The sequence below is a fragment of the Eschrichtius robustus genome, chromosome 1 (genome assembly GCF_028021215.1).
Source record: "Eschrichtius robustus isolate mEscRob2 chromosome 1, mEscRob2.pri, whole genome shotgun sequence".
Taxonomy (NCBI): domain Eukaryota; kingdom Metazoa; phylum Chordata; class Mammalia; order Artiodactyla; family Eschrichtiidae; genus Eschrichtius; species Eschrichtius robustus.
This window is the reverse complement of record NC_090824.1, coordinates 37,469,773-37,483,468: the sequence shown is the minus strand read 5'-3', so window position 1 is coordinate 37,483,468 and position 13,696 is coordinate 37,469,773. Positions and strand designations below refer to the sequence as shown.

The 13,696-nt window shown below is 38.8% G+C and overlaps 1 protein-coding gene across 4 annotated transcripts in view; it reads left to right on the top strand.

The window, feature by feature from the left end:
• Nucleotides 1–13,696, top strand: part of SYNE2 (spectrin repeat containing nuclear envelope protein 2) — a 273,887-nt gene that overhangs the window by 209,659 nt on the left and 50,532 nt on the right. For 3 of the 4 annotated variants that reach the window (XM_068544299.1, XM_068544308.1, XM_068544289.1), the window contains exons 84-92: nt 1,079–1,231; nt 3,406–3,576; nt 4,053–4,183; nt 6,950–7,154; nt 8,358–8,537; nt 9,210–9,338; nt 11,457–11,611; nt 11,724–11,868; nt 12,805–12,899. In XM_068544299.1, coding sequence (XP_068400400.1) covers nt 1,079–1,231; nt 3,406–3,576; nt 4,053–4,183; nt 6,950–7,154; nt 8,358–8,537; nt 9,210–9,338; nt 11,457–11,611; nt 11,724–11,868; nt 12,805–12,899 — 1,364 coding nt within the window. Of the gene's footprint in view, nt 1–1,078; nt 1,232–3,405; nt 3,577–4,052; nt 4,184–6,949; nt 7,155–8,357; nt 8,538–9,209; nt 9,339–10,889; nt 10,975–11,456; nt 11,612–11,723; nt 11,869–12,804; nt 12,900–13,696 lie in introns of those variants that run through there. The other variant, XM_068544278.1, reaches the window with a different exon arrangement.

The window sequence follows — 13,696 nt, the reverse complement described above, 5'->3', positions numbered from 1 at the left end:
CGGGAATTCTGATTTAGATGTTTTCCAGTTTTTGTGTTTTTATTAATTTCTCCAGTATTTACAAAATTACTCAAGTCTCCATGATTTTTAGTATTTCTTTCTGTTTCTTCAGAGGAAAATGGTTTTATTTTACCTACTGTGTAATGTGTTCTCAAAGGACTACTTTTCCCTCAGAACCACTGTCTAAATCCCATTTGGGCTGGAGCATGTTGGCTGTGCCCTTTTTTCGTTCAGTCATCATTTGCCAGGTCACTTGGTCTTTGAGGTGCCCTCACCCAAACGTGGGTTTACTCCTTCCTCCACACCGCCCTGATTGTGTCACTCCTGTTGAGAGCAGGTCCACTGTCCCAGAGCTGTAGATGGCACAGGTTACGTGGGTTCTGCACCGCCTACAGGAAGGCATGGCGCTCTTCACTGTTGGGGCTGGAAAGTCGGCTCAGACCCCCATTCTACAGGTTACAGAATGATACTGGATATAATATGTGGGCAGCAACACCTCCATAAGAGATCTTTTCGGATGGTCGTATCCTGTTTCTAACTACCCACTAGCCATTTCCATGTTAGAGCGTTTACAGCCGCCTCCTGACTGGAAGCGCAGTGCTATAGCACCCCCAGCCGGCCACTCCTGCTTTCACCTGAGTGCTAAGTTACTCAGGCCTGGGATGTCATCACTATTTTCCAGATGGGAAAATGCAGACTTGGCAGTTTGATGACTTAACGCTTGGTCCAACAGCCAGTACAGGGCAGACGTGGAATGGAGACTATATCTCCTAGACTCTTTCTACTATGCCATGATGATAAGGACTTGCTACCTAGACTCTTCTAAAATCTAGAGCCATGTAATAATGGAAAGTATTGTAAAACCTCATATTGTCATATTGTAAATTCATATTACAAAATTTCACTGTAAAAATTGAATTGAGAGTGTGATATGATTAAAATGTCTTCTGTGTAATGTTATTAAATTATATACTCTATTGGCATTATTACTTGAAAAATGCAGACTCCTACCTCTTACCCGTTATTAATTGTTTTGTAATATTGTACATATGAAAACCTTTTCCTCTTGCCCTTCCAGGATATAGAAAATCAACTTGCAATTAAATCCAAAGCATTGGATGAATTGAGACAAAGTCACCTGACTTCAGAGAGTGGGACAATGCCATTGCTGGAAGATACAGCATCCAAAATTGAAGAGTTATTTCAAAAGAAAAACAGTGTTATCAACCAGGTACTAGAATTCATTTACAGTGTACTATTTCTCTCCACGTATCCTTCTTTTATCTTATTTCTTGTTTAATAATGGACACTCGCTCAATACCAACAACTGAAAAGTTGCTGTGAAAACTACTGAAGTGAAGTAGAGAAAAACATTTCAGATCTCTCTAATTTTTTTCCTTCACTGGATAATCAGAGGCAAAGCCACCAAATTCCCACATCCTTGGCAAGCTAGAAATCCACCTGGTTATCTTTGTTTTGTCTAATGTACTCACACACACAAAAAAGTCTCCAACCCCAACCCCAAACCCAACAGAGCATCTGGCATTGTTTCTTGGCCAGATATACAGGAGCAGTTATGAAGAAGCAGCTCAGATTCCCCACACCCAGGGAGATGCCTCAGGGAGGGCATGATCCTATCGCATGTAGCCTCTATTAAGCTAGAAGCATGGTCAGCAAAGGGAAAACTCCAGAAGTGGGGAGAAACAGCATGTGGTGAGGAGAAAGCATAGAAGACTGTGGAAGACTTCTGGTAATTGTATGAAAGGCGTGTCAAAGTCTGCATTTACCCCTTCTGGGAGGAAGAACACCAAAAGACAAAGGACAGGCATCCTCAGACACTGCAACTTTGACATTTCCCCACAAATGGAGAGAGAAATTGTAAATACTAACCTATTATAGGTGTGTCCATGTTTCCCAGAGAGTCTTTATTGTGGATTATTTGTCATCTACTAAAATCTACTTTCAACCATTTGTTCCAAGAGACAATTGGGAATAACCCATGTAAATGAAATCCATAGGTGACCCTCAGCCTCATTCTTTCCCCAGGACTCAGGCAGAAAAGTAGGGTGAGCTTAACATATCTGTGTGAGTCATTTGTTAACATATCTTTTGTGAGGCACTGTGCTCACTGCCAAGGGTGCAATGATAAGAAAATAAATGGTTCTTACCCTCAAGATGTTCACAGGCTGCAGGGGGATAGCTGCAATAAAAAGACAGACAGTAACAAGTGTTGACAAGGATATGGAGACATTAAAACGCTCCTACACTGTGGAGAAGGTTTGTGTATAGGTTTTTTTGTGAACATATGCTTTCAGTTCTCTTGGGCATATACCTAAGAGTAGAATTAGTGGGTCATATTAGTAACTCTATACAGTATTTAACTTCTTGAGAGACTGCCAAACTTTTCTACAGAAGCTGCACCACTTTACGTTTCCATCAGCAGTGTATGAGCGTTCCAATTTTTCCATAGTCTCGCCAGTACTAGCTATTATCCAACTTTGATTATAGCCATCCTAGTGGATGTGAAGTGGTATCTCATGGTTTTGATTTCTATTTCTCTAATGACTGTGGATGTTGAGTGTCCTTTCATATGCTTATTGGCCATTTATATATATTCTTTAGAGAGATGGTTATTCAGTCCTTTGTCCCTTTTTGAGTTTGGTTGTCTTTTTATTGTTGAGATATAAGTGTTCTTTACATAATATATAAAGATTTATATACTTGTATATTCTCGATTGTGTCAGAGATCATTTAAATGCTTCAATTTTCAACCTTTCATAATTATCAAAACACATTAAAGGATAAAATATGGCCACCATTGCATTTCCTCCTACTTTGCACTTGCCCATCATTTTGGCCAAGCATGATGCTCTCCAAGTTTTGCTTGCTCTCCAGTAGTAACCAGACTTAAGTGCCAGGTAACACAGGTTAACACTTTACATTTACAATGCTTTACAGTTTTCAGAGCATTTTCACAGACACTATTTTCTTTATGTTTTCATTTATTATATCTGTTTTGTGGATGAAGAAATAGACTCAAGGACTAAATAGCTTGCCCAAGGTCAGAAAGCTAATAGGGTGTCACTGAAATGTATACTCTGAGATTCTGATTCCTCACTCAGTGTTTTTTTCCCTGGGCTGTCCCTCTGTAGGCTGAACTCTCTCTGTGCTGGTCCTTCTGGTCTCAGGGCTCTTTTCCATTCAGCTACTTTAAAACTTAGCCTTCTTTGATATTTCTTGTTCATTGACCCACCCTTCTCACCTTCAGTGAATCACTGAAGCTCCACTGTCAAATTAAAATGCCTAAATTGGATACAGTGGTAGAGTCCTTAGGAGGGGGAAACAAAAAAGATGAGAGAGCCTCTTGTCGATGATTTCCTGAATATGTTTCTACTTTTTGTATAGGTCAATGAGCTCAAGACCTCCATGCAGTCTGTTTTACAGGAGTGGAAGATTTATGATAAACTCTATGATGAAGTGAATATGATGACGATCCGATTCTGGTACTGCATGGAACACAGCAAACCTGTGGTTTTATCATTAGAGGCCTTAAGATGCCAGGTGCAGAACCTTCAGGTATATTAACCAGATCTTGGCACAATGCATTCTTGGCAGAAAATCTCCAATGGAGGAAAGCACAGAAATGAACACAATTACTGTTATGTTCTCCACAGAGAAACACGAAACAGTATTTTAAACAGCAGCATCAAAAGTATAACTTGAAATTTCAAAATGAATGACATGAGCCAAATGAGTGAAACTTGGTACAAGTATACTGTGAATTTTTCTTCATCTTTCATGTCCATATTATTTCACAATTTAAAGGTTTGGGTTTGGGGTGTTTTTTTTTTAAGTATGCTATTTCAAGTGCTAGCCCCATGAAAGAATGCCTTCTCAGTCTTCTTCGTCACCTTTCTGATAATTTATCCCTGTCCTATTAAAGTTTGAGTGTTAACATTATTGTGGTACAGCGGCAAGTGTTGACCAGCTGCTGCCTTCTCTGGACGAGGCCAGGCTGTTCTGCAACTGACATTCCCGCTCTGTCCTCCTAGACTCTTCAAGACGAAGCTGAGAGCAGTGAAGGGAGTTGGAAGAAACTCCAGGAGGTTATTGGAAAACTCAAAGATTACTGCCCCTCAGTTGCGGAAATAATTCAAGAGAAATGCCAAAATACTCACACAAGGTACACTTTAAGATGCAATTTGAATGGTAGAGCAGATATTTTTATCTTAATGACGTGTGACAAACGAAAGGATGTAGGCTGCGTAAAGCCTTCTTAATCATCTGAGATAACTGGTTTCATACTATTCTGGTCTCTCCTGCTTTGAAGGATCTCGTTCACGTAAGATTTGACGTTGTGAAGGCTATTACTTGCCTTGTACAAGTGTTTGGTATAATCAATCTAGAAATGTCCTAAGTACAGCCCCAGTGTAGCCACGTTCAGTGGGCATAGGCTAAATGCCCAATGCGATCCTCAAGGGCACCAAAATCAACAGGCAGAAACAGGCTAAGGGGTGGCCAGATGGGCAGTCTGTCTCACTGGAAACATTATAAGGTGGAAGTAAGGGGATGTTAGAATACCTCTCAGGAGATATTTGTGAGGTTGGGAGGAATTCTTTGATGAACTACTTATGATAGAAAACTCCTTCTAAGGAGTGTGGCCCTGGTTGATTGTGAGGCTTTTATGTAGCTGGATGGGATATGAAAGTTGGCCCAAAGCTGATTTGTTCCAGACAGTGGTGAAGAGATTAAGCTACCCTCAGTGGCCTTCTCCACCCTTCCTTCATGCAGATTCAGCCTCTCCTATAAACCAACTTTGAATATGTGTTGAACGAGGGACACCACATTTATGTACCCTGCAGTGGTGTCCTCAGCGCTTGATCCAGTCCTTAGTGGAAGAGGGGGAGGAGGGAGGGTGAAGAGAAACACAGACATGTATCTAATTTCACATACAGTAATTGGGGCCTCCTTCAAAACATATGGTGGTTCAGTTCAGGTTGCTATTAAAGGGATTCAGTTGTCACCACTGCACATACACATTCAGTTGTTGGCACAAGAATATATCGGAAGGCATATTGAAAAAGACTGAAGAAAATAGCACCAAAATGCCAACAGTAGTTATCTCTAGATTAATGAGATGTCAGGTGTTTTTTTTACTTTCTCTTTATAGACAGGTAGGTAGGTAGGTAGATGAGTAGACAATCTCAATATAGGTATGGGTAGATTTAAATACACATGTTTTGTGGGGGGTTGTGAGCATATGTTGTATTTATAATTGGGGAAAATCTTGTTTAAAAACAGGTGGTTCTGAGAAAATTTGTGAAATACAAAGAAGTAAAGCAATTATGCCATTTGTCACCTTTTTCGCCCACTTAGCGGGGTTGAGGATATTGTGAAACAAGCATTCTCATGTGCTTTGGGTGAGAATGTAAACGTTATAATGCTTTCAGAAAGCAGTTTGAACATATACCCATAACCTTAAAAATATTTATATATTTGTATTCTTTGACCCAATAATTCTCTAAGAAGTCTAATTTAATACCAATATCTTGAAATACAGAAAAAAGCCTTTGAACAAAGTTGTATCTGAGAATTATTTTTGGAAGCAAAAATTAAAAATTACTCCAATATCCATACTAAGCTGGAATTTGGTAATTAAACAAAAAAAGACCATTTATAGACCATTATGTACAGCCATTTAAACTTAGGCTTACTTATTTTTTATTAATAACATGGGAAAATTTTTTTAAGTTAAATGGGAAAGAAAGGCAAGATATTATAGTCCATAGTACGGAATAAAAACAAAATTTTTAAATTTCTACATTTTTTTACTTTTCAATTTTAATGGAATGAAAAATGTATTACGGAAAATAACTTCTTATTTTTCTTATTATTACGATTTTTAGTTTTTGTAGCAGTTTAGCAGTGCATATAAATGAGAATCCAAAAAAAAAAATCATACAACCAATGAATGTGCCAGCACCACAAAATTAGCTAATTTTCATGGATGCAAAAATACTTTTAATATTTGCAATTGTTCATAACTTGGTGGTATCTACTCTAAAAGCGAGGTCTCTAACTAGGTTTCATCAACAGCTCTAGTCAAGTTCGCCTGGACTCCAGAGTTGATTTTTAGCCTGGCCCCCCCATGGAGACCAGCTATGTATATCTGGGGCCTGGGTACTCTGCTGCTGCCTTCCCTCATATATTGTGTGGTAGCATCCTTTGAGGGGTACACAATTTTCTCTTCTCATGTGACTAAGATCAGTTTTACCAAGTGAGTAACTTTCTGATGCAAATTGGCCTAAGTAGAAAGAGAATACGCAGGAATTAACTTTTCTCTAAAGAACAAATAAAATATTATCAAGTACCAGGTAATATCTGCCATTTTTTTCTCTCAATCCACAAAGAAATTAGTCCTACAACATACCGTATTTCTACAAAACATTAAAACATTAGCAAATTTAGAACATAATAGAAAATAAATACCCTTTGCTGAGAAGTAGGAAAATATATTGTTTTTTATTTCTACTTTTATATAAGGAACATGTTGCTTTCGTAATTAGAAAATAAATTTGACATAAACACAATTTAAATAAGACCTACTTAAAGACCCTCTCTATAAAATAGGAGGCCCTCCCATGTGGAGAAAGTTTCATCAGGCAAACAGTTCAGTACTTTCTTCACTTTTGCCTAAGAGACATTCATCATACAATAGATATTTCCTGCCAGTCACAAATTTTGCGGGTTTTGTGGAGAATTATAAAGTCAATGAAGTATCCTAATTTGGAATTCTATTTATATATTAATGATGGCATTAATTTTGAAAAGACATTAACGTGTCTTCTTAATCTATCTGCTCTTAACTTATGGGTAGAGTGTAGGCACTGTGCTTTTGCTGCAGAGGAAAGGATGGATGGGGTTCCTGTTGTTCATGTTGCCCTGACAGGTGGACGCAGGTAAACCAAGACATTGCAGACCAGTTGCAGAGGGCCCAGAGCCCGCTACAGCTCTGGAAGGCATATAACACTGCTCACGCTGAAGCTGCAGCAAGACTGGAGCAGCAGGAAGCAAAGTACCAACAGCTCGCAAACATCAACACATCTGGAAACAACCTGGCAGAGATCCTGCCCCCAGCCCTGCGGGACGTAAAGGTAGGCGTTAAGCCCATTGGGAAAACCAAGGCCAAGACAGCCTGACAGACAGGGCCATGACCCAGAGACTAGACAGACCACAGGGAGGGAGGAGTGGGTCAGGACAGGTGTGTGAGCAGACCATGTAGGACACAGGCAAGACAGGGACGTGTGGGGTTGGGAGAGCCAGGTGGTGGCTCAGAGGTGAGGGCCAGGCAGCAGGTAGCTGGGTCAGGGGCACCTGACACCACCTCCTTCCAAATCTCCCCTTTCACTCTAGCAGGTAAATCTCTAAAGCCAAAGCTTCACACAAAGTCTCCAATAAAAGCAGAAATATATCAGCTGAATGTGGTCATGTAAGAATAGTAGATGTTGAATCTCTTGATTTAGAAATAATCATGAATAATTATCTAAATAATCTAAATAATTATCTAATCTAAATGAATAATCATTTAGATTCACCACCATGTTAATAAGGCTTTTCTGTGGATATAATGATTTTTAGACTATTATTTAAGAGTTGTATACTTTCCTCTGTGGTTTTATTCTATTATGTTAATGAATGCCTGGAAAGCAAATACTTTCTAGTTTTAAACTAGGTGACCAGATACATTTTGTATCTTTTAATACTATAGGTCAAATAAAGAAGTATTAACCAATTAAATTAGAGACAAGAATCCAACAGATACGAACCATATTTCTGATCAACTTCTGTCTAATCTGTTGGCATTTAAAAAACAACAAAAACAGAAATTTCACACAGTTGCAATATTTCTGGAGTAGCCCTAAAATCGTCTTGGTCAATGAAATTCTACGCTCTCTGCAAATGAATCCATTTATGTCACAAAGTGTCAGGCAGAGGATGGGGTTGGATTGATTCTTAAAATGCATTAAAGCAGATCCTTAAAGTGTTCACTGATTAGAAATATAAAACATAGGGCTGTACCCAAGTCATCTCCAGTTTCTGTAAACTAGAAGCCCCAACTCTATTTATCTATGGTTACTTTTGGCTCTGAACTGACAAATTTCAGAACAGCACCCAGTGATGTGCATCATATAAAGAAGGCTTAGCTCTTTTATCTCTTTAAAATAAACAGTAACAAAAAGCCACACCCACTATTTCAGGGCAGAAATTCTCCTAGATATTGATGGAGTGGCATGAGTTGGGGATTTTTGTTGGGAAAGGAGGAGGAAATGTTTTGCGATCACTTTTTTCTTCTCCAGGAGCTGCAGCATGATGTGCAGAAGACAAAAGAAGCCTTTCTCCAAGATTCCACTCTCCTGGATCGACTCCCACAGCCTGCAGAGCCCAACACCCACCTGCTCCTCTCTGGTCAAATGCACTCCCTCCAGAGGGCTTCCTACTTGGAAAAGATGCTGCTTATGAAAACAAATGAATTTAAGGTTCATCTTATTTTTCTATTCAAGTTGAAGTCTTGGACATTTGCACACTCCCTTCAATTCCTTACATCTTGCGAAGTGATAGTTATTAGTGCTTTGTGGGCTGCACCTTAGGGAAACCACAAAATAAAGATGCCCTAAACATATCTACCATTTGACATGATTCTTCAGTCATGTGATTCTTCAATCACATGGGCAATGGGCAGATCTTAAGCATACGTTTCTTCTTTATTGAAATGTTAAAGTGATATATTTCATGCACTGTTCAGATCTCATAGTTATTTGAATTTTCAAGTGGGGTAATTGAGTCATAGAGTAGCTGCTTAAAGCACGGCCATTTGTTATGTATTTTATTCACTTTTTGAAAAGCCTTTAGGGCATGAACTATCAAAAAGCTGAATAGAAGGCCATGGGGCTCCAATATCACACAGCGGGGAAAATATATTTAGCTAGCAGGATTCCTCTAGGTGCCCCTGTCAAGCAACTGATCTATTCATCCCTGTGAAGGCTTCATACTTTGCCAAAGGCACAAAGTGAGTATCAGGAGTGTTCTGGATTCAAGATAATGAACTGCTTAGGGCTGAAAACAGCTTGGACTTTTATCACAAGGCTGTGCTTGATTCTGTTATAGATGCACATGAAAATTGTTTCTAATGAAAACTTCTCTTGTTCTAGTTTGTTCTATCACAGTTCAAGGATTTTGGGGACCAGTTGGACTCTTTAAAAGGTCTCATTACGCATGAAGAAGAGAATTTGGATAAACTCTACCAGCAAGAAAAAGAAGGAAATCCTGACTTATTCCTGGTATTGCCAATATTTGTCATTCCTAAGGGCTCAGGTTCACCATAGAATAAAAAGTGAATTACTGTCATCTATGTGCATCTTAACTCTTGAGCACAGTCATTGATATGCCATTCATTCTTGACCTGTTTTCCCTAAGATCTAGAAAAGTATGACAACATAGGGATCTTTTTTTTTTTTACACTTTTTTTTTTTGCTTTTTGCTTTTTTTAATATTTATTTATTTATTTATTTTATTCATTTGGCTGTGGCAGGTCTTAGTTGTGGCGTGCAGGATCTTTAGTTGCAGCATGCGGGCTCTTAGTTGTGGCATGCAGGATCTAGTTCCCTGACCAGTGATCCAACCCAGGGCCCCTGCATTGGGAGCACGTAGTCTTAACCGCTGGACCACCAGGGAAGTCCCATACACTTTAAATATATACAATTTATTTGTCGATTATTTCTCTTTTTTAATTTTTTAATTTTTATACCTTTTAAAGGTTACTTTCCATTTACAGTTATTACAAAATATTGGCTATATTTCCCATGTTGTACAATACATCCTTGAGCCTATCTTATACCCAGTAGTTTGTACCTCCTACTCCCCAACTCCTGTATTGCCCCCCCGACTGGTAACAACTAGTTTTTTCTCTTCATCTGTGAGTCTACTTCTTTTTCGTTATATTCACTAGTTTGTTGTATTTTTTAGATTCCACGTATAAGTGATATCATACAGTATTTATCTTTCTCTGTCTGACTTATTTCACTTAGCATGATGCCCTCCAAATCCATCCATATTGCTGCAAATGGCAAAATTTCGTTCTTTTTTATGGCTGAGTTATGGTCCATAGTATATATGTACCACATCTTCTTTATCCATTCATCTGTTGATGGACGCTTATGTTGCTTCCGTATCTTGACAATTGTAAATAATGCTGCTACGAACATTGGGTTGCATGTATCTTTTCAAATTAGTGTTTTTGGTTGTTTTTGGATATATACCCAGGAGTGGAATTGCTGGGTCATGAGATCTATTTTAGTAATATGCCTCATTAATTTTAGTAGACTTTTAAATCTTGAAGTCTTTACTAGTTAGCTTCAGTGAACTAAAATAATTTAGCAGTTGGCTATTGAGATTAATTGAATTTTTCTGGTTAGTTGAAGATCAAAAAGTAAGATGCCCTATTAAATTAATGGTATATTTTTTTCCTTCTTTATTACCTTAGTAAGTTTAGTATAGTTAACATAGATGAATGGAAGAATTAAAGAATTCTGGATCTTGCAAACTCCTAAGGACCAATATTCATAACCTAGATTAAGAGTCAGCAAACTATGGCACATGGTCTAAATGCAGCCCCTCACCTGGTTTTGTAAATAAAGTGTTACTGGCACAGCCATGCCCTTCCACCATTTACGTACTGTCTGTGGGAGTTTTCATGCTACAAGGGCAGAGTTGAATATTTGCAACAGAGATCATATGGGTCATAAAAGGCTAAAATATTTATGATCTCGCCCTTGACAGTAAACGTTTGTTGACCCTGACCTAGACTACTGTGGCAGAGTTCTGTAGTGAGAACATGGATATGGTGAAGGATGTTTGCTTAATATATTGTTGTCCTAGAGGCTGTCCCTGGAATATTGTCTTAAAGATAAAATTTTGGTGAGTTTGCTTTCCTATGATTTCACCATAATATTGATGTGTAACTACCATGCTTTGCTAGGGTTATTTTAAGGATTGAATTTTCCTTTACTTTGTAAATAAACTGCATGTTCTGTTGAAGGTCAAGTTGTTGGCAGACTAAATGCGACTTGAAGGTCCAGAGTGGGTCCTTTAAAAAAGAAAGCTCATTTCCATCTTCTTCAAAGACAAAAATCTGAGATCACTTTCTATTTCCTGTTCTGCTTCCGTTCTGACCATGTGTGCAGCTTGTTCTAGAAAAGGCACAGGATTGAGAGATCTGAGTTCAGGTCCGATTCTGACACTAACTAGCTATTTGACTGTGGGCAAGTCAGTTACCTATTTAGGCCCCAGTTTTCCTTGTTCTTTGAGATAAGGAAGGTCTGTAGGATTTCTGAAGCCTTTTCGTAATCCAGATATCTTATTGGCATCCAAAAATCTGGAATTTAATTTCTTTTTCACAGAATCATGTGCTGGCACTGACAGCCCAGTCACCTTATATTGAGCATTTGAATGAAGTAAGCCTCAAGCTCCCACTTAGTGATGTAGCTGTCAAGACATTACAAAATGTGAACCGGCAATGGATTCGGGCCACGGCGACAGCACTGGAACGCTGCAGGTCAGAACAGCCCAGCTCTCCCATTCTGTTTCAATTAAGGCAAAATTAACAGTTGAGCCCAGTAATGTCATTGTTATATGGCTCTGTTTTGTTTGTTTTTAAACCTTCGTAGTGAACTTCAGGGGATTGGATTGAATCAAAAGTTTCTTTATTGCTGTGAAAAGTGGGTCCAGCTTTTGGAGAAGATAGAAGAGATGCTCAAGGTGAACATTGCTGACAGCCTCCCTGCTCTCCTGGAACAGCAGAAAACGTATGAGGTAAATAAACCTGTGCTCTCTGCCACCTTGGACCCCTCACCCTGGGACAGGACTCAGGGGAAGAGAGATTAAATAAAGTAAAATACAGAGAGTACCTATCAATCCTCAATCCCTAAACACAGAATGTATGTCTTTGAGCAAATTCAGTTGTTGGTTGATCATTTGTAAAATTCTCACACATTTCATAAATTTCAAAATTTTGTTTTGCTGCTCTATTTTATTAATGACAGAACTCCTAGATTTTCTACAGTAGGTGGAAGCTTCTAGCACAATGTTGCTTTTGCATAATGCGAACACGATACCCCTTTACCAAGAGCATGTTAAAATACTTCAAGTCATCTTTGCATTTTCACTGAATAGTTTTGTAAAGTATTGAAGCACCCGGTATGATTATAATTGTAGCATTAATAATTTCACAGAGGAGTTTCCCCATGCTTATGCTGATGTTTATTTGAAAGTACTCCTGGTGGTTATAGGCAGATCCTACATTTCCAAAATGTGCATGATTAGTTCATTGTAACTTTTTAGTGTAACTGATTTAAGTCTGCATTGTTACATTAAGATCATCCACTGAAAATGAAATCTGTCCAGGCAAAGCTGGGTGACTTTGATAAGTTACCAAACATCTTAGTTTCCTCCTCTTCAAATGAGTCTAATAGTATTTACTTAAGTCGTAAGGTTGAGGAATAAGTGAGACAATGCATGTTTTACTCAGTGCCTAACAAATAGAAAAAGCCCAATAAATGGGCCTTAGATGTAGTTATTATTAAACCTATTTGCTTCTAATTATATTCATAGGTGCTGTTGTGATGGTTAAGCATTTTTTGCAGTTAGCCTCAAATCTTTTGAAAATTAATCACCTCATATATCCTCTGTGAGCTTAGATTTTATTAGGAAATTCACAAAAACAATTCCCATATTTTAATTCATATACAGATGTTACAAGCTGAAGTTTCTATAAACCAGACAATTGCTGACTCTTATGTCACCCAGTGCTTACAACTCCTGGACACAGCAGAAATAGAGAAGAGGTAAGCTCTTTGGGACTCGTAATGGTTGTGGGCCTGTGGAAGGCAATGCAGCCTGGCGGGCCTTGCACCATGTGAATCTTGACCACATCAGTGCCTGCGGCCATGTCATTGGTAGACCACCATGGGGCCGGTCTTCTGACTTTATATTAGGATGGAGTCTTGCTTCACAGCTGTAAAAACATCAGGGGCCCTTTTCCCTATGGTAGATGGGTGGGCTTAGCAGACCAGATGCTTTGCAAACACCCATCCACCTAGTACCATTAGCTAAGTTTTTACCCCAAAGGATTTTTCTATAGTGTGTTTTCCTCTCTACCTTCAGCCTCATGATGTTTTGCTATTTAAAAAATAAATTTCAAAGTGCTGCTGTTCCCAGTAGGTAGCTATGTCACAGTTGTGAAAGAAGAGACTTCTTTCTATGCTGTGTACATGAGGTTGGGGTCTCCAGGGAGTTCAAGTCAGGCAGAGCAGAGCCCCTTAGGCAACCTGGTGACAGTAACTGTACCTGCTTGCATAGCTGCTGAAATTGCCGACAGAGCCCGGAGGGGCCTGGCCTTAAATGACCTCTCCAAATGTCTCCATAGGCATTATTTTCCTCCCCATGATCACCCATATACCTCTGAATCTTCTTTCAACATAACTAAGAAATATAAAACCAATTTTTCCTAGCTCTGAAGTAATCAAATCCAAGCCAATTTCAGGATGATTAACTAGTTTTGATCTGATCAGTACAGCAAAGCGTGACTTTTCCCATAATAAATGAAAGGCCTTATTGACCATGTGAAGGACGTTGTTTATCT